Source organism: Salmo trutta, chromosome 17 (genome assembly GCF_901001165.1).
Source record: "Salmo trutta chromosome 17, fSalTru1.1, whole genome shotgun sequence".
Lineage (NCBI taxonomy): Eukaryota > Metazoa > Chordata > Actinopteri > Salmoniformes > Salmonidae > Salmo > Salmo trutta.
In genome coordinates, this window is record NC_042973.1 from 14,387,352 (window position 1) to 14,407,411 (window position 20,060).

General features: G+C 44.4%; 1 protein-coding gene across 4 annotated transcripts; it reads right to left on the minus strand.

The window, feature by feature from the left end:
• Window positions 1-11,836: 11,836 nt before the first annotated feature.
• Window positions 11,837-19,899, minus strand: LOC115151653 (mediator of RNA polymerase II transcription subunit 16). Of its 4 annotated transcripts, none has more exons than XM_029695772.1 (16): window positions 19,832-19,899; window positions 19,242-19,419; window positions 18,947-19,054; window positions 18,620-18,789; window positions 17,870-18,151; window positions 17,442-17,591; window positions 17,192-17,297; window positions 16,758-16,913; window positions 16,178-16,398; window positions 15,564-15,770; window positions 14,445-14,655; window positions 14,040-14,173; window positions 13,319-13,511; window positions 12,855-13,071; window positions 12,516-12,599; window positions 11,913-12,252 (listed from the first exon to the last, which is right to left on the minus strand). In XM_029695772.1, exons 2-16 carry the CDS (start codon window positions 19,381-19,383, stop codon window positions 12,126-12,128), a joined length of 2,508 nt encoding a protein of 835 aa, XP_029551632.1. In that variant the 5' UTR covers window positions 19,384-19,419; window positions 19,832-19,899; the 3' UTR covers window positions 11,913-12,125. The 4 variants fall into 4 exon arrangements, with proteins under 4 accessions (XP_029551633.1, XP_029551632.1, XP_029551631.1 ...); XM_029695771.1 differs by having other exon boundaries at window positions 19,242-19,479; window positions 19,832-19,883; XM_029695773.1 differs by lacking the exon at window positions 19,832-19,899 and having other exon boundaries at window positions 11,837-12,252; window positions 19,242-19,825.
• Window positions 19,900-20,060: the final 161 nt, after the last annotated feature.

The window sequence follows — 20,060 nt, forward strand, 5'->3', positions numbered from 1 at the left end:
AGCATTCCATCCTTTACTATACACTGCCTGTGCCTGCAACACATTCCCCACAGTCATGGTTTAGCTCCATGCTCCTTATACAGATATTATAAATGGGAGTTTTGTTTTACTACTATCTCTGTATAGTCAATCACTTCACATGCAAAGAATGAACAGTAGGCTATACCTTTTGAGAACACCTACCGATCTCTCCTGTAACTTCTGTGCAAATTTGTCCCTGGCAAGATCAGCGTTACAACAGGAGCGAGCAGATGGAGTCTCACGCTCATAAATGACTAAGAAATGTATCAGAAACTCAGCATAACACAGCACTCTATCATTCACATAACACTGGCTCTCCTACATGAGTTTAGACACAGGAGCAATGGCGGCACATTGTACCTGTGCCTGTGTGAGCAGGACCCAGAAACATTTCCAAATGTCATGTCTGGTGGTGTCATCCACTGCATCACTCTGCCTGCCTGCCAGCGTGAAAAGCCTCATATCTGCACTGACACCCACGCTCAATGCAGACAGGGAAATGCGTCACAGTGCAGTGGGGAATGGAGATGGTGTTTAAGTGTCATCATTCCGAGCTAGAGGACCTCGGTTCACTTAATGAAGAGGCTTTGCAATTTACAAAGGGGATGCAGTACAGTCTCTCTCTCTCTCTCTCTCTCTCTCTCTCTCTCTCTCTCTCTCTCTCTCCGTCTTTAGTTGGTAGCAGTGGACCCCCAAGTGAACCTGCTCGCAGTCGCACACACACACACACACACACACACACACACACACACACACACACACACACACACACACACACACACACACACACACACACACACACACACACACACACACACACACACACACACACACACACACACACACACACACACAGCATCAGGGCCTGCTGGGTCATTAGTGCAGCAAGCAGCCAGGTCAGGCTAGCCTCCTTACTCGCCACATAAGACACATTGATCTGGACAAATTGTGTATTTACTACACTGAACAAAAATATAAACACAACATGCAACAATTTCTAATATTTTACTGAGTTACAGTTCATATAAGGAAATCAGTCATTAGACCCTAATCTTTGGATTTCACATGACTGGGAATACAGATATGCATCTGTTGGTCACAGATACCTTAAAAAAAAGGTAGGGGCGTGGATCAGAAAAACAGTCAATATTTGGTGTGACCACCATTTGCCTCATGCAGCACGACAGATCTCCTTCGCATAGAGCTGATCAGGCTGTTGATTGTGGCCTGTGGAATGTTGTCCCACTCCTCTTCAATGGCGGTGAGAAATTGCTGGCTATTGGCGGGAACTGGAACACTCTGTCGTACACATCGATCCAGAGCATCCCAAACATGCTCAATGGGTGTTTGGTGAATATGCAGGCCATTGAAGAACTGGGACATTTTGAGCTTCCAGGAATTGTGTACAAATAATGTTTATTTATTTTATTTTATTTCACCTTTATTTAACCAGGTAGGCCAGTTGAGAATAAGTTCTGATTTACAACTGCAACCTGGCCAAGATAAAGCAAAGCAGTGCGACAAAAACAACAACACAGAGTTACACATAAACAAACATATAGTCAATAACACAAAAGAAAAATAGAAAAATCTATGTACAGTGTGTGCAAACGTAGAAGAGTAGGTAGGTAGGCAATAAATAGGCCATAAAGATGAAAATAATTACAATTTAGCATTAATACTGGAGTGATAGATGTGCAGATGATGATGTGCAAGTAGAAATACTGGGGTGCAAAAGAGCAAGAGGGTAAGTAATAATATGGGGATGAGGTAGTTGGGTGTGCTATTTACAGATTGGCTGTGTACAGGTACAGTGATCGGTAAGCTGCTCTGACAGCTAATCCTTAAAGTTAGAGAGACCCCTATAAGACCCCAGCTTCAGAGATTTTTGCAATTCGTTCCAGTCATTGGCAGCAGAGAACTGGAAGGAAAGCGGCCAAAGGAAGTGTTGGCTTTGGGGATGACCAGTGAAATATACCTGCTGGAGCATGTGCTACGGGTGGGTGTTGCTATGGTGACCAGTGAGCTGAGATAAGGTGGGGCTTTACCTAGCAAAGACTTATAGATTACCTGGAGCCAGTGAGTTTGGCGACAGATATGTAGTGAGGGCCAGCCATCCTTGCGACATGGGGCCGTGCATTATCATGCTGAAACATGAGGTGATCGTGGCGAATGAATGGCATAACAATGGACCTCAGGATCTCGTCCCAGTATCTCTGTGTATTCAAATTTCCATCGATAAAATGCAATTGTGTTCGTTGTCCGTAGCTTATGCCTGCCCATAACCTAACCCCAACACCACCATGGGGCACTCTGTTCACAAATTTGACATCAGCAAACTGCTTGCCCACACGACCCCATACTGCTCTCATAAAATCCTGGGTTTTCTGCACGTTTACACTAGAGGCTTATTACCTAAAATGGATCAATTGAAAGTGTGGGTTCACAGCTCCAATCCAGACGTGTTGGTCATTACTGAGACGTGGTTAAGGAAGAGTGTTTTGAATACTGATGTTAACCTTTCTGGTTATAACCTTTTTCGGCAAGACAGATCTTCCAAAGGTGGGGGAGTGGCAATATTTACCAAGGATCACCTTCAGTGCTCGGTGACTCCACCAAGTCTGTCCCCAAACAATTTGATTTGCTGGTTTTAAGCATTAAACTTTTAAATAGCTCTATGTTGACTGTTGCTGGGTGCTATTGTCCTCCATCAGCACCGGCCTGTACCCTACCTGACTTAAGCTCTCTCCTGGCCCCTTACACTAAGTCTGAATTTGTCCTGCTAGGTGACCTAAACTGGGACATGCTTAATACACCTGACCAAGTCCTAAAGCAAACTCCCTAAATCTTTCTCAGATTATTACCAATCTCACAAAGTATGACTCCAAACATTCAGAAAAGGCTACTCTCCTCGATGCTATCCTCACAAATAATCCTGAGAGGTATCAGTCTGGTGATCACTGTTTTACAGCCTGTGTTCATAATGGCTGCTCAGTGAAACAACCTGTCCTGATTTGTCATAGACGCTTGCTAAAAAACTTTAATGAGCAAGCCTTCCTTCATGAACTGGCCTCTAAAATGGTATAGAATCAGCTTGATCCCCTCTGTTGAAGATGCTTGGACCTTATTTTTAAAATATTTTCAGTAGTATTGTTGACAAATACGCCCCCATAAAGAAAATGAGAATTAAAAACAAGTTCAGCCCCTGGTTCGACTGTGATCTTGCAGAGTTACTCCACCTCAAGAATTGCATTTGGCGAAAGGCTCGGCTGAGGCACAACTGTATGGAGAGGCTCGTCCCCAGATGGATTCCAAACTTCCATGTAACCCTGAAAAAAGCTCTATACAAGAGATTCATATTCCAACATTCAGAATGCTGCAGATAAAAATAACATGAATTGAGTTGACCCAATTTCCAACTCTACAACATGAAAGCTTCATATCTGTTCTACCGAGTACATACAGTATCTCACCGAACATTCTGTAATGTTGCACCCTGCTGTAGGGCCCATGATACCAATTTAACCTTGAAAATCAGATGGCTACTATCGACCGTAGATAATCATTTCTCTCATCTTTATACCACCTAGGCCTAATACCAGACACCCAATTATCCCTAATGTTATCTCTACTAGATCACGCCAGTCATTATTTTCTCTAAGAGACATCCAAAGCCTTCAGAAAGTATTCATACCCCTTGACTTATTCCTGAATTCAAAATGGATTATATATATGTTTTATTTCACCCATCTATACACAATATCCCATAATGACAAAGTGAAAACATGTTTTTAGAAATGTTTGCTAATTTCTTAAAAATTAAAACACAAATATTTCATTAGGTAAGTATTCAGACCCCTAAGTCAATACATGTTAGAAACACCTTTGGCAGTGATTACAGCTGCAAGTATTTCTGCGTAAGTCTCTACGAGATTTGCACATCTGGATTGTGCAATATTTGCACATTATTTTTACAATTCTTCATGCTCTGTCAAGTTGGTTGTTGATCATTGCTAGACAGCCATTTTCAGGTCTTGCAATAGATTTTCAAGTAGATTTAAGTTAAAACTGTAACTAGGCTACTCAGGAACATTCAATGTCATCTTGGTAAGTCTGTGTATATTTGACATTGTGTTTTAGGTTATTGTCCTGCTGAAAGGTGAATTTGTCTCCCAGTGTCTGTTGGAAAGCAGACTGAACCAGATTTTCCTCTAGGATTGTGCCTGTGCTTAGCTCTATTCCATTCCTTTTATTAAAAAACTCCCTATTCCTTGCCAATGACAAGCATACCCATAACATGATGCAGCCACCACCATGCTTGAAAATATGAAGAGTGGTACGCAGTGATTTGTTTTGTTGGATTTTCCTTGAACATAACACTATGTATTCAGGACATAATGTTATTTCTTTGCACATTTTTTGCAGTTTTACTTCATTGCCTTGTTGCAAACAGGATGCATGTTTTGGAATATTTTATTCTGTACAGGCTTCCTTCTTTTCACTCTGTCATTTAGGTTAGTATTGTGGCGTAACTACAATGTTGTTGATCCATCCTCAGTTTTCTCCTATCACAGCCATTAAACTCTGTTGCTGTTATAAAGTCAACATTGGCCTCATGGTGAAATCCATGAACGGTTTCCTTCCTCTCCGGCAACTAAGTTAGGAAGGACGCCTGTATCTTTGAAATGACTGGATGTATTGATACAACTTCCAAAGTGTAATTAATAACTTCACCATGCTCAAAGGGATATTCAATGTCGGTTTATTTTTTACCATGTAACCCTGAAAAATGACCCCAAGCATCCTTCCAAAGTTGTGGAAAAATGGCCTAAGGACAACAAAGTCAAGGTATTGGAGTGGCCATCACAAAGCCCTAGAACATTTGTGGGCAGAACTGAAAAAGTGTGTGCGAGCAAGGAGCCCTACAAACCTGACTCAGTTACACCAGCTCTGTCAGGGAGAATAAGCCAAAATTCACCTAACTTATTGTGGGAAGATTGTGGAAGGCTACCCGAAACGTTTGTAAACTTCTGACCCACTGGGAATGTGATGAAAGAAATAAAAGCTGAAATAAATTATTCTCTCTACTATTATTCTGACATTTCACATTCTTAAAATAAAGTGGTGACCCTAACTGACCTAAGACAGGGAATTGTTGCTAGGGTTAAATGTCAGGAATTGTGAAAAACTGAGTTTAAATGTATTTGGTTAAGGTGTATGTAAACTTCAGACTTCAACTGTATAATTGTATGTGTGGGGTACAAATAAGTATTCAGACCCCTTGACTTTTTCAACATTTTGTTACAGCCTTATTCTAAAATTGATTAAATAGTGTTTTCCCTCATCAATCTACACACAATATCCCATAATGAGAAAGCAAAACAGGTTTAGACATTTTTACAAATTTATAAAAAATAAAAAACTGGGGCTCTGAATGAAGGGTTGCCACTGTTCCTGAATAGTCTCTCAGTCCCTGCAACTGAACAACATCCCCACAGCATGATGCTGCCACCACCGTGCTTCACTGTAGGGATGGTGCCAGGTTTCCTCCAGACGTGACGCTTGGCATTCAGGCCAAAGAGTTCAATCTTGGTTTCATCAGACCAGAGAATCTTGTTTCTCATGGTCTGAGAGTCCTTTAGATGCCCTTTGGTCAACTCCGAGCAGGCTGTAATGTGCCTTTTACTGAGGAGTGGCTTCCGTCTGGCCACTCTACCATAAAGGCCTGATTGGTGGAGTACTGCAGAGATGGTTGTCCTTCTGGATGGTTCTCCCATCTCCAAAGAGGAACTCAGGAGCTCTGTCAGAGTGACCATCAGGTTCTTGGTCACCTCCCCCCACCGATTGCTCAGTTTGGCCTGGCGGCTAGCTCTAGGAAGAGTCTTGGTGGTGCCAAACTTCTTCCATTGAAGAATGATGGAGGCCATTGTGTTCTTTTTTTAGTACCCTTCCCCAGATCTGTGCCTCAACACTGTCCTGTTTCAGAGATTTTACGCTCGTCGGACTTGGCAGGGCTTGCAAACTATTACAGATTACAAAGTGAAGCATAGCCGAGAGCTGCCTAGTGACACGAGCCTACCAGACAAGCTAAATTACTTCTATGCTTGCTTCGAGGCAAGTAACACTGAAACATGCATGAGAGCATCAGTTGTTCCGGACAACTGTGTGATCACGCTCTCCGCAGCCGATGTAAGACCTTTAAACAGGTCAACATTCGCAAGGCTGCAGGTCCAGACGGATTACCAGGACGTGTACTCCGAACATGTGCTGACCAACTGGCAAGTTTCTTTACTGACATTTTCAACCTCTCCCTGTCTGAGTCTGTAATACCAACATGTTTCAAGCAGCCCAAGAACACTAAGGTAACCTGCCTAAATGTCTTCCGACCCGTAGCGCTCACGTCTCTAGCCATGAAGTGCTTTGTAAGGCTGGACATGGCTCACATCAACACCATTATCCCAGAAACCCTAGACCCACTCCAATTTGCATACCGCCCAAACAGATCCACAGATGATGCAATCTCTATTGCACTCCACACTGCCCTTTCCCACCTGGACAAAAGGAACACTTACGTGAGAATGCTATTCATTGACTACAGATCAGCGTTCAACACCATAGTACCCTCAAAGCTCATCACTAAGCTAAGGATCCTGGGACTAAACACCTCCCTCTGCAACTGGATCCTGGACTTCCTGACGGGCCGCCCCCAGGTGGTGAGGGTAGGAAGCAACACATCTGCCACGCTGATCCTCAATACTGGAGCTCCCCAGGGGTGCGTGCTCAGTCCCCTCCTGTACTCCCTGTTCACCCACGACTGCATGGCCAGGCAAGACTCCAACACCATCATTAAGTTTGCAGACGACACAACAGTGGTAGGCCTGAACACCGACAGCGACGAGACAGCCTATAGGGAGGAGGTCAGAGACCTGGCCGGGCGGTCAACCTATCCCTCAACGTAACCAAGACTAAGGAGATGATTGTGGACTACAGGAAAAGGAGGACCGAGCACGCCCCCATTTTCATCAATGGGGCTGTAGTGGAGCAGGTTGAGAGCTTCAAGTTCCTTGGTGCCCACATCAACAACAAACTAGAATGGTCCAAACACACCAAGACAGTCGTGAAGAGGGCACGACAAAGCCTATTCTCCCTCAGGTAACTAAAAAGATTTGGTATGGGTCCTGAGATCCTCAAAAGGTTCTACAGTTGCAACATCGAGAGCATCCTGACTGGTTGCATCACTGCCTGGTACGGCAACTGCTCGGCCTCTGACCGAAAGGCACTACAGAGGGTAGTGCGTACGGCCCAGTACGTCACTGGGGCTAAGCTGCCTGTCATCCAGGAACTCTACACCAGGCGGTGTCAGAGGAAGGCCCTAAAAATTATCAAAGACCCCAGTCACCCCAGTCATAGACTGTTCTCTCTACTACCGCATGGCAAGCGGTACCGGAGTGCCAAGTCTAGGACAAAAAGGCTTCTCAACAGTTTTTACCCCCAAGCCATAATACTCCTGAACAGATAATCAAATGGCTACCCGGACTATTTGCATTGTGTGCCCCCCCCCAACCCCTCTTTTTACGCTGCTGCTACTTTCTGATTATCATATATGCATAGTCACTTTAACTATACAATCATGTACATACTACCTCAATTTGGCCGACCAACCAGTGCTCCCGCACATTAGCTAACCGGGCTATCTGCATTGTGTCCCACCCACCACCCACCAACCCATCTTTTACGATACTGCTACTCTCTGTTCATCATATATGCATAGTCACTTTAACCATATCTACATGTACATCTACCTCAATCAGCCTGACTAACCGGTGTCTGTATGTAGCCTCGCTACTTGTATAGCCTCGCTACTGTATATAGCCTGTCTTTTCACTGTTGTTTTATTTCTTTACCTACCTATTGTTCACCTAATACCTTTTTTGCACTATTGGTTAGAGCCTGTAAGTAAGCATTTCACTGTAAGGTCTACACCTGTTGTATTCAGCGCACGTGACAAATAAACTTTGATTTGATTTGAGTAGACTATCGTTCAAGGTCGTCCAGAGTAGACAGTCAGTTTCACTCCAGCTATTTCAGGAACTGAGATATGACTTCAAATAAAGTGCTCAGGTACACAATAGTAGATTTTGGTAGACAGAAGGTGCTCTTTGGTAAATTGGTCATCAAAAAGAAAGGAGGACCAAGGCACTCCTCATATAATTCATTAAAATGCCTTTATTTACAAGGCAGGTTCAGTGGAAACAAAGTTTTAAAACTCTGACGTGTTTTGGCTGCATGGCCTTCGTCAGGGAGTACAAATATATGATAATACAATGTCCTCTTTTGAACAGCTTTATCCAATCAACCCTGATTTAAAGAGGGAGTGGTTAGAGAGTTCATTGGACAACACCTAGTAAGCAATACTATACACAATAAAAAGTGAATTACTGTAGATATGTTATAAAACATGCATCTCAAGGCTAGAAGCATCAGAACCCCTAGAATGGTAGTTCTAACCTTGAATATGACTGGGCAAAGTGTTAAGAATAGGAGAGCCATCTATTTTATAATACACTAGAACACAGCAAATATGAACCTCAACAGTCTAAACCTAGCTGAGGGCAATAGAGCAAAATGTCCACTAGATGACAGCAAAGGGACCTCTCACCACCCTACAGGAAAGGTGAGAAATCCATATCTTCATTTTAACCAGGGTACTTAGTGGCTTGTAGTTTGTAAATCCCAAAACCTTCTCTTTAGTTTAGCTGTTTAAGACGGTCCCCTTTTCTAATAGAGGCCGAAACATGATCAATACCCATAGTTTGCAGGGAGGCAGGGTTGCCATGGTGTAAGGACATGTAGTGCCTTGCCATGGGGTAGTCTTCATTGCCTACCCGTATGGCGTACTTGTGTTCCGCTAAGCGGTCTTGAAGGCGTCTCTTTGTCCGTCCAATGTACCTTGCACTGTGAACATTCCAGTCTGTAGATGACGTGAGGGGTTTTGCAGTTAATGAATGCTTGACTTTTTCTGTGCAATATTTCTGCTATGGTTACACTGGTTGCATTTAAAAAAGCCCCTGGGTTTGTGGTCTAGCCAAGTTTTTTGAGAGTTACCAGGAAGATAGCTGTGGACTAATCTATCATTTAGGGTAGGACATCTCTTAAAGCTTATGACTGGTGGCTCTGGGAAGACTTCGCGCAGTAGTGTATCACTTTGGATGATTGCCCAATTCTTTTTAATTATTATTTTAATGTTCTCTGCTTCAGTGCTGTATTTTGTAACAAAGTACACTCTCTTTGGTGCATCATGTGTTCCCCTTCGCAAAAAGTTATCTCTGTCAAGTCATCCGGCACCTTATGCCTGCATCTTTCAGGACCTGAGCGCTGTAGCCTCGATTCAAGAAGACATTCTCAAATTCAGCAGATTTGACACTGTAGTCTGTTTCCTGATCAAATTCTGCGGACTTTTTGGAATTGGCCATATGGAATGTTCTCTTTTAGCCTTTTGGGGTGAAAGCTGTCTGCCCTCAGAATGATATTCCCATCTGTAGGCTTCCTAAAGATTGATATGTGCAAACAACCTGTTATTTTTACTGATGTCAAGGTCCAAAAAATTAATGTTATCCTAACTGTACTCCATAGCTCGTTTGATGTTAGGGTTAATGAATGTTATCCTAACTGTACTGCATAGTTCGTTTGATGTTAGGGTTAATGAATGTTATCCTAACTGTACTGCATAGTTCGTTTGATGTTAGGGTTAATGAATGTTATCCTAACTGTACTGCATAGTTCGTTTGATGTTAGGGTTAAGGAATTTTATCCTAACTGTACTCCATAGCTCGTTTGATGTTAGGGTTAATGAATGTTATCCTAACTGTACTGCATAGTTCATTTGATGTTAGGGTTAATGCTGATAAGGTATTGGTGGAAGGAATTAAGTTCATCTTCTGAGCCAGACCAGAACAGGCAAACATCATCAATATAGCGTCCCCACCCTATAATCCAGTTAAAGAACTGGTTTTTAGAAGGATCCAAAATAAAGTAACTTTCCTATTTACCTAAGTACAAACCAGCATAGGAAGGACTGTAGCAAGCTCCCATGACACATCCTTTGACTTGTTTAAAAATACGGTCAGTGAGACAATGAATTATGTGGGAGGTATCGGTCTCAGGCCGGGTACTCAAGAAATGGTGCATAGCTGCCAATCCTTGTTCATGATCAATGGTGGTGTAGTCTCCACATCCATGGTGACTAAAAAGGAATTATTTTGTTCAATTCCTTAATTTTCTTCAACACATCTGTGGTATCTTGAAGATAAGCATTTTCTGCCTTCACTCCCAGCCTAATAAAGTAATCAATGTACTTGGAGATGGGTTCTGTCAAGCTTTCATTACCACTAATGACTGGTCTGCCAAGGGGGTTTTCAGGATTCTTGTGGACTTCTGGAAGAAGATAAAAAGAAGCCATACGCAGACTGCCATTGAAAATACATTTGAACTCATTGTCTGAAATGTAGTTATTCTCCTTAGCTTCTGTGAGGATCCCTTTCAATTCAGTTTGTAGGTCCTCTGTAGGGTTGAAGGTAAGAGATTCACCAAAGAGTTCACCATTGTCTAATTGACGATAGGCTTCTGTCACATATTTTTCTTTACTCCACACTACTGTAGCGCCACCTTGGTCTGCTTAGTTAAACCACAATCCGTCCATTTTCGGAAAATGATTCAAATGCATGCCTCTGTCTTAGAAAGGTTACGTCTTGTTTGGTTGGAGTCCATTTGACCCTTAAACAGATTCTCCACATCAAAATTCACCTTCTTTGTAAATGTATTTAGTGTGGCATTCTGGACAATGCGACAAAAGGTGGAAGTTGTTTTTGAGGACACAAACTGCCTGACCTGAAACACTGGTGTCTGTATTTGGAGAGATGTTTTGCTTGTACCAGGCCTTCAGATGTAGATTGCTGTAGAAACGAAATAGGTCAATCTTTGTAATGAATGAATTAGTTGATTATGTGGGGGCAAAGGACAGTCCTTTAGACAAGACCCTTACACATTCAGACATTCTTGCTGTGTTCTAGTGTATTATAAAATAGATGGCTCTCCTAATCTTAACACTTTGCCCAGTCATATCCAAGGTTACAACTACCATTCTCGGGGTTCTGATGCTTCTAGCCTTGAGATGCATTTTTTATAAAATATCACCCATATTTCACTTTTTAACGTGAATAGTATTGCTTACTAGGTGTTGTCCAATGAACTCTCTAACCACTCCCTCTTTAAATCTGGGTTGATTGGATAAAGCTGTTCAAAGTTGGACATTGTATTATAATATATTTGTACTCCCTGACGAAGGCCATGCAGCCAAAACACGTCAGAGTTTTAAAACTTTGTTTCCACTGAACCTGCCATGTAAATAAAGGCATTTTAATTAATTATATGAAGAGTGCTTTGGTCCTCCTTTTTGATGACAAAAATAATTTGGAACATCTCTAGTGCTTTTTTATTAAATGGAATCTCTTTGCGGAGTGTTACGTAAATCCAGCATTTTGATACAAAACCCATTTTAAATTAATCCTTATTATTACTAGTTCCTTTGTCTAATCCCTGGTGCACATGACAAGACTAAAGCCAGATTTGGCTCTATGCACAATAGACGTCTAGAGTCGCCACATTCTAACTACATCGAAACACACAATCATCCACCAAGGGCCAAATCCTAATTATCATCTCCCATTTACATGAATGCAATATTTACATGAAAATATGAGCAAACTTGTCCAGATCTCAAATAGGATTTGAAGAGAAAAGTCACACCTCTCAACCATAAAGTCACCAAATAAGGTTTATTTTCTTGACACAGGTTTGAATATAAAAAGGGAGACATAAAAAAACACGTGGTTCCTATTTACAGGTATCTCTGGCACATTTAACCCCAATGACGGCATGATCACTGCCTCTCCAAACAGCGATCTTTGAAATACAACCGTATGGATATCCAGTACTTCATCTGTCCCCCAAAGAGATCTGCTACAAGGCAGCAGTGTCATGCAGGCTAGTGTCCAAAGGCTGACCTGAGGTCAGGGTTTGCGGTGATAGTGGTCTCAGGACAGATCTCAGGACATTGTGGAGGGGATCCTTCTCCAGAGGCCCCCGCAAAGGCAGTTCTTGATCCAGCGCTGCTCCCACTGCTTCATGGCGTTGGTCTTGTTAGGCGAGCGGAGCATAGTCACACAGCCACACCTGAGATGGGGGAGGGAGAGAAAGAGAGAGCGAAATAAAAAGGTGGAAAGACACCAAAAGAAAGGTAGGCAGAGAAAGAGTGAATGTCAACACAGGCATGGTCAGACTGAAAAAGCAAGACCAGGAAAAGACAAGCTTCAAATTGTTACTTGGACCAAAAAAAAGGTTCTTAAAAATAATGAAAACGTAAAGCGGTAGAATGATCAAGGAAAAGCAGGAAGTGTTGGGGAGTGGGTCATAGAGGAAGTGGTGTGGTGTCTGACCTGGTACAGGCTTTGCTGTCCTCTGTGGGGCAGACTCCCATGTAGAGACAACGTAGATGATCCATCCTCTGGACCCCCGGGCTCCTAGATACACGCACAATGAATATATTGACCAATGGCATCTGTCAGGAAGGCTTCACCTGAGCTTTGACTGAAATATTGGCAATATTAAGCAGAAGCACATTTACTACAAACAGATGTCAAAAGGACAACTGAGTGACATGTGGGCCAAATGCCAAGAGCACTACACCTATTTCTAACCCTAAAGAGCCTACCAGGTGGCAGAGACACCCTTTCCCCTGAATACCATGTAGCCCTCTCCTGAGGCCTCACTCTTACCTGGAGAAGACCTCCACCTGGGCTGTGGAGTTGAGACCCGGCAGGCTGTAGGGCTTGCCAAACTGAAGCCGCAGCGGGTGCTTGCCCTGCAGCTTGCAGATGATGCCATCGTTGACGGGCAGCCAGTCCATGCTGGGCACCAGCAGCTGGCTGGGCAGCAGGCAGCACTCGTCTATCAGCGGCTCATCTGGCTCCTGGGGGTGGCCCTCATCCCGAGCTGGAAGGGGGAGGGGGATACATGGGTGAAGGCCAGGTACACATACAGATTGATGTAAGGTCTAAACAGATGCATAGACACATTGACAGAAGAATGGACAGAGTAATGGACAGAGTAGACTGATATACAGACAGACACAGACTGATGACACTGTTTTAACTTAAGGCATCTCTGGCACATTTAACCCCACATAGCTACGTCCACATAATATATAGTCCACAGATACAAATGTTCTCCTCATCCTTACAGCAGAGCCAGAGCTTGGTGAGCAGGCGGAAGAGCAGCGACATGCTGTCCTGGTTGTCTGAGGTGGCCGTGTAGATGGGCAAGCAGCCAGGCTTCAGAAGGCCCCAGATGCGGATCATCACCATCATCTCCCGCAGCATACCCAGGGACCAACCGTCACGCAGGAACCCAAAGCCGGGACGCACGACGGAGCCCTGAGACAGGACAAGGGTTAAAACAAGAGGGATACAGCTCAGAAAGACAGAGACAGAGTAACACTCTATACTAGCACCAGCTCTACATACAGAAGAAGTACAGAGACAGACAGAGTAACACTCTATCCTAGCATCAGCTCTACATACAGAAGGACATAAACAGACAGAAGGACATAGACAGAGTAACACTCTATACTAGCACCAGCTCTACATACAGAAGAAGTACAGAGACAGACAGAAGAACACTTTACTAGCACCAGCTCTACATTTGATTGAACACTACATTGTTTCAATATATCTTATCTAAAGTGTTTCTGGAGTAACAACGCACTCTTTTTCAGCACGTTGTGAAAGGCCTACATTGGTAGCCTTGGTAGCCCTGTGAAAGGCCTACATTGGTAGCCCTGTGAAAGGCCTACATTGGTAGCCCTGTGAAAGGCCTACATTGGTAGCCCTGTGAAAGGCCTACATTGGTAGCCCTGTGAAAGGCCTACATTGGTAGCTCGATTCGTAAAAATAAAAAAACACCTGATTGGGTAGGTTGGCCATCAGGTACAGCACAAAGTCTCCCACCCATTGGATGAGCTGCTGCAGAGACTGGAGTGGGGGGCCGTCCAGCACAAATTCCTCCGTCTTCAGGTTGATCATCACCTTATCGATATCTACGGAGGGGGTGGAAGGTCAATCTTCACCAGAATCAATGAAGTCTTAAAATAAAAACGACACACACTGTAGATACTAGCAAGCTAACAGGACGGCAAACAACGCAGCCTTAGCCTACAGTCTGTTCAACAATAACAAAAGTCCCGTTCAGTTAAAATGGACAATAATTCATTTTTCCAGCCTCACGTTAAGTGAAATTGGTGTCAGAAGTGGGATCCGTCTATTCATTGATTATACAGGTATAAATGGCAGTGATGCTAGTCCTCCTACCAGTGTCAGTGTTTTTGGAACATATCTCTGCCAGCCTGTCCCCGGGGCTCTTGTCTGGAGTGTTGAGGACGTGGGGTCTCAGCAAGGACTTGAGGGTGGAGCTAATGGCGATGAGGAGGAGCTTGGCGTGGAAGTCGCAGGCTCGCGCAGCTGTGGCCGATGACAGCTTACAGAGGGAGGCCTTAACCGCCACGATACGTGTCGAGAGCACCTTCCACACACAGATACTGGATATTAGAAAAACAAGCAAACAAAAACACTTCCATCTATTGTCACAAATTTGTTTTCAACAGATATCAGTCTGTCTGAGCGAATGCCATGCAGCGGGGATCCCTGGGTTGTGTATTGAAATGACAAGGACTACCTGAATTTGTCCAATAAGAACATACTGTATAATTCAATTTCCTGTCGCAAAACATTTTGCTACGTTGTGCCCTACTGAACACGACCCTGGTCCACCTACCTGCTGCAGAGCTTGGTTCTGGCTCATCATGGTCCACCTACCTGCTGCAGGGCTTGGTTCTGGCTCATCATGGTCCACCTACCTGCTGCAGGGCTTGGTTCTGGCTCATCATGGTCCACCTACCTGCTGCAGAGCTTGGTTCTGGCTCATCATGGTCCACCTACCTGCTGCAGAGCTTGGTTCTGGCTCATCATGGTCCACCTACCTGCTGCAGGGCTTGGTTCTGGCTCATCATGGTCCACCTAGCTGCTGCAGAGCTTGGTTCTGGCTCATCATGGTCCACCTACCAGCTGCAGAGCTTGGTTCTGGCTCATCATGGTCCACCTACCTGCTGCAGAGCTTGGTTCTGGCTCATCATGGTCCACCTACCTGCTGCAGGGCTTGGTTCTGGCTCATCATGGTCCACCTACCTGCTGCAGAGCTTGGTTCTGGCTCATCATGGTCCACCTACCTGCTGCAGAGCTTGGTTCTGGCTCATCATGGTCCACCTACCTGCTGCAGAGCTTGGTTCTGGCTCATCATGGTCCACCTACCTGCTGCAGAGCTTGGTTCTGGCTCATTACGGTCCACCTACCTGCTGCAGGGCTTGGTTCTGGCTCATCATGGTCCACCTAACTGCTGCAGAGCTTGGTTCTGGCCCGTCATGGTCCACCTACCTGCTGCAGGGCTTGGTTCTGTCTCATGTACTCCTCATGCAGCTTCTCCACCAGGTTATGGACCATGCCAGGCTGCACGTGGAGCAGCACGTCCCACCAGTCGTAGCCTGTCACCATGCAGTACTCCAGCAGGAACAGCAGGTGGCGCAGAAGTGTGTTCATGTCCAGCATCTGGCCCATGGATGGAGATACGCGAATCATGTGCAGCTGAGGAGGGAAGAGCCAAAAGAGAGATGTGAAAAATATGGATACAAATATTGTTCCTATCTGAGGGATGGTCGGGTCGGACACAAAAGTCATGAATAAGGACATGGATAGCTTGTTGTTGTAAGAGAGGATACATTTATTATTTGTTTCATACATTATTGCCTGCAGACCATAAACTCCTGTAAGATTTAACACCAATGGCTGGGGTGTGTGCTCAAGGGACATTGACGGTAAAAAAATTCTAAATGTTTTCCCTTTTCAAAAACTTAAGCTGTCTAAGCTTTACAACCTCAAATCCGGAGTAGCCTTCTCCTCATCTTTACTAAAGGGGGATGAGGTGCTGATATTGTACTGAGAGACATGTAAGGTCACAGTCAACAGATCTCAACGCATTGCTGCACTCTCACCTTGCCGTGGTTGTCCACTCCGGCCAGGGCCAGTGAGGTCCAGGAGAACTGCAGGGCCTTGAAGTGGACGGTTGGGCCGCCGGGGCGCTGCCTCTTGATGGCCGGCTCATCACCGGGGCGCTGGGAGGAGCCCGAGGAGGATCCATAGAACACGCCCATGGTGTGAAGGGACAGCCGGTGGAGGATCTGGATACTGCCGTCGTGGAAGGCTAGGGCCAGGCCTGGGAGGGACCACCACACAGAATCACATACAATTGAATTCACTTTATTGATCTCCAGAGGGAGGCATTGAGAATGACCCCAGCAGCACAGACAGGGGCAACACAGTAAGTGTATAACATTCCACTCATCAATTTCTCTGCCATTATGCATCAATGTGTCATGTTACCACTATGTTGTGTGGGTGACATCCATGTAGGTACCACTTCCCTAACATGTTTCTTGAGCATAGAACCACTTTTTCTTTGGTAGGTTTAATAGAGCTGCAAACCACCATTCTGTAAAGGTGTATGCTGCCACCTGGAGTGCTCCATAGTAGATCCGGAGGGGGAATGACGGGTTATTTGGCATCAGCACATACCGAGGCCTGGGCAGAACTTGGTGTCCGACGCCACCTTTAGGTCAGTGTTGGAGATGGAGATTGGCAGCTTTGGCAGAGCCACGGCTGACACACGGTCCAGATCATTGGTGGCCGAGAGGATGCGCCATTTCAGGATCGTCGGCTGTTTCTCGCCCACTGTGGGGATAGAGAGGGGAAAGGGTGAGTAAGGGGTGTGTCTTTATGGGGGCATCTCAATTGTAGAATAATGTACTGTCTCCTTTCCTTTAACTGCATCGATCTGAAAACAAAATGGAGGATGCCTAAAAGGGAATTTACTGTCACCTGTTCAGTTCTTTAAAGTGGACAACAATTGGAAACTTCAACATTTTGAGATGCCCCCTATAAGTGACCTACAGTAATAATTATAATTGGGTTGAGTGTGCTCTTCCTTGGTTTATCGTTCTCTGCCTTACCTACTGGTGAACGATGTTGGAATATGTTATTGACAGGGAGGCCTTCCTTCCGCAATGACCAGCACTCTACGATGCTGCCCATCTGACTGGAGGCACACAGCAGCACCTAAAAGAGTATTCATATCGCGGTTTAATCCACACACACTAAACTGTTTGAATGCACATTTGGCATACTGGTAAGTGATAAAGATGGAAAGAATTCAAAATAAAGGACACATGGAAAGCAACGTGTTCACAGTGTCTCTCTCACCTGCTCTGAGTTCTCCCTGGTGAGGAACTTGAGGTGTGTGACAGCCGGGTACTTGTCCCTCCTGACCGGGTCTGTGGTGCAGCGCATGAAGAGCGAGGGCAGCAGCTCAGTGTCGATGCGACACTTCTCGTTGACCACGCTCACGCACACCTTGATGTAGAGTTGGGACGACAATGGAAATGTTTAATCACGACAAGTCAGTGATAATATTATTGCAATACTAGCACTACTTAACTGATGTTGGAGTAAAACTTCACATTATCGGATGGTAAACCCTCTTTACAAGAAAATAAAAGCATTAGCATTTGAACAGTATTATTTGCCAGACTTTTCTGAGACAAAGCGACTGGCTAGCACTTCTTGTGGTAGCCAGTAATGATAAGAATAACAAAAATAATTGTGTAATATCATCGCTAGCTAATACCTACCTTGTAGAACTGCACAGGTGATGAGCTGCTGCCATCCGTGGCCGCCACCACAATGTTACCCCCGCCGGTAAAGGCGATGTCGGCCAGGGCCACACGGCCCCTCAGGCGACACAGGCTCTCGCTGGCTGTGAGCAGCTGACCATTGGGCTTCAGCAGGGACACGGTGACCAGGCCGCTCACCGTCACTGCCAGCCAGCCCTCCATGGGCTTTCCCCCAAACAGCGTGAGTGACGGTGAGAACTTGACCCGCGAGAATTTCTCACCGAAATTGGTGGAGCCCGACTGGGGGAGGAAGATTGAAGGAGAGGTAGAGAGAGAGTGGGGTGTGGCACATTTCAACAAACTAAGTGGCAAATTACAGTTATATTGTTATATACTTGTTAAATGCTGTTATGTGCAGTGCTCCAAAGCCAGTGTACAGCACCCCATGCCAAATAATGGCATATACAGTATTCTTATCTCAAGAGGTAGCTTAGACTAGAGATTAAGAGCGTTGGGCCAGTAACCGAAAGGTTGCTGGTTGGAATCCCTGAGCCGACTAGATGAAAATTCTGTTGATGTGCCCTTGAGCAAGGCACTTAACCCTAGTTGCTCCTGTAAGTCGCTCTGGATGACTAAAATGTAAAATAAAAAATAGCTTTAAACTGATCTATAAAATACTGACATGGTAATAAATCATAAGGTCCACACAGACAGTTAAGAAGAGCTGGTAGACTGTATGAACATGAGAACAAGCTGGTGGTCCATTACCATCTCCACATGCAGAGCCAGCTTAACTCCATTGTGCAGCCAGGACAGAGCTATGATGGGGTCTCCGTCCTCTGCACTCCCTAGTGAACTCTCCCAGCTGTTCACCAGGTGATCTGCCATCGCCCAGCACTTGATCTGCCCATCTCCATCAGCAGACAGCAACCTGGAACCTATGAATGAACGTAGTCATGTGTTCACACACATTTTAACTCAATACACTAGGGACACTTCTTGGCATTGTACTGAGTTCCACATCAGTCTACTTGGATTGATAGGGCAGTTGCAACTTTAAGGGTGGTTTTTGGTGTTGTTACTATGTTGACCCACCTGATTGGTCCCACTCCAGACAGGATATGACCTCACCATGTCCAGAGTTAATGGAGTACACATCCCATGGGTGCTCTGTGTCAATGATGTGGACCATATGACTGACTTCTGAAATAAAGCAAATCACTGTAGTGCATGTTCTGCTAATCAAGTTACGAGGCATTGAGTTACATACGGATATATGGGATCAAACCTGATACTGGCAATGCGATTTGTTCCATTTCACATTCCTACTGTGCTCTTGCTACACACAACAAAACGGTCACAAGATCAGTACCAAGCACATTTTTTGTACCTTTCTCGTCTTCCTCATTTTTTAGGTCTGTGGTGAAGGCAACGAGGTTCCTGCAGGACCAGGCACACACCAGTGGGATGGAAGGATAGTGGTTGCTCTTGGGCCTCTTCTCCCACTCACAAACATAGGCAACCTCCATCATTCAACCATATGCTTTTCCACTGGTTGTGCAAGTGTCCTTGTCCAATCAGAGAAATGTTCAATCAGTCACCTTCATGTACTTGATTGCACTTTGCAGCTATATCACAAACAAGACACACAGAATTCGATGTGAAATGTACGTTCCTTGCATCAGTCTTCTTCGAGCGAACACTGTCACCTATGTTAGTTAGGTTAGCTACTATGTTAGTCAACGTAGTTATCTGTTAAATGTATACAGCTAGCTAAAACGCATTAGCTGCTACTTCCATTAGCTGGTTTATAGAGCTAACGTTAGCTAGCTAGCAATATGATAATGTAGTACGTTAGAACCAAATCATGAAGCAACTACATCAGACGAACTTCTAATAATCTAGCTAAATGTCTTATTTATAGAGGTAGTAGGTGATATTTTAAATCTCTAACGTTAAATAAATACATTTACTCTTTACCATTCATCCTACAAAATGTTACAAACAAAGATGGTGCGGTAGGACCCCTGACAAGCGAATTTAGACGTATTTTCAGTTGCCTGCAGCCTTATTATTTTATAAAAACGTTATACATGTATTTGGTAGAGTACAATTTAATCGAAAATGAATAACACATTTCATCTAGCATATTATGTTTACTATTTGTATATTACTTTTTCTATGCTCTCTTTATAAAAATGTGTATGTA

Bases quoted from the DNA above. Each gene is read 5' to 3' on its own strand.
- LOC115151653 (XM_029695773.1), bottom strand. From the start codon at position 19,383: ATGATGGAGGTTGCCTATGTTTGTGAGTGGGAGAAGAGGCCCAAGAGC. The intron at 17,298-17,441 runs GTGAGAGAGACA...ATACTCTTTTAG, and splicing joins CCAGGGAGAACTCAGAGCAG to GTGCTGCTGTGTGCCTCCAG. The intron at 16,399-16,757 runs GTATGTGCTGAT...GGTCCCTCCCAG, and splicing joins CAAGTTCTGCCCAGGCCTCG to GCCTGGCCCTAGCCTTCCAC.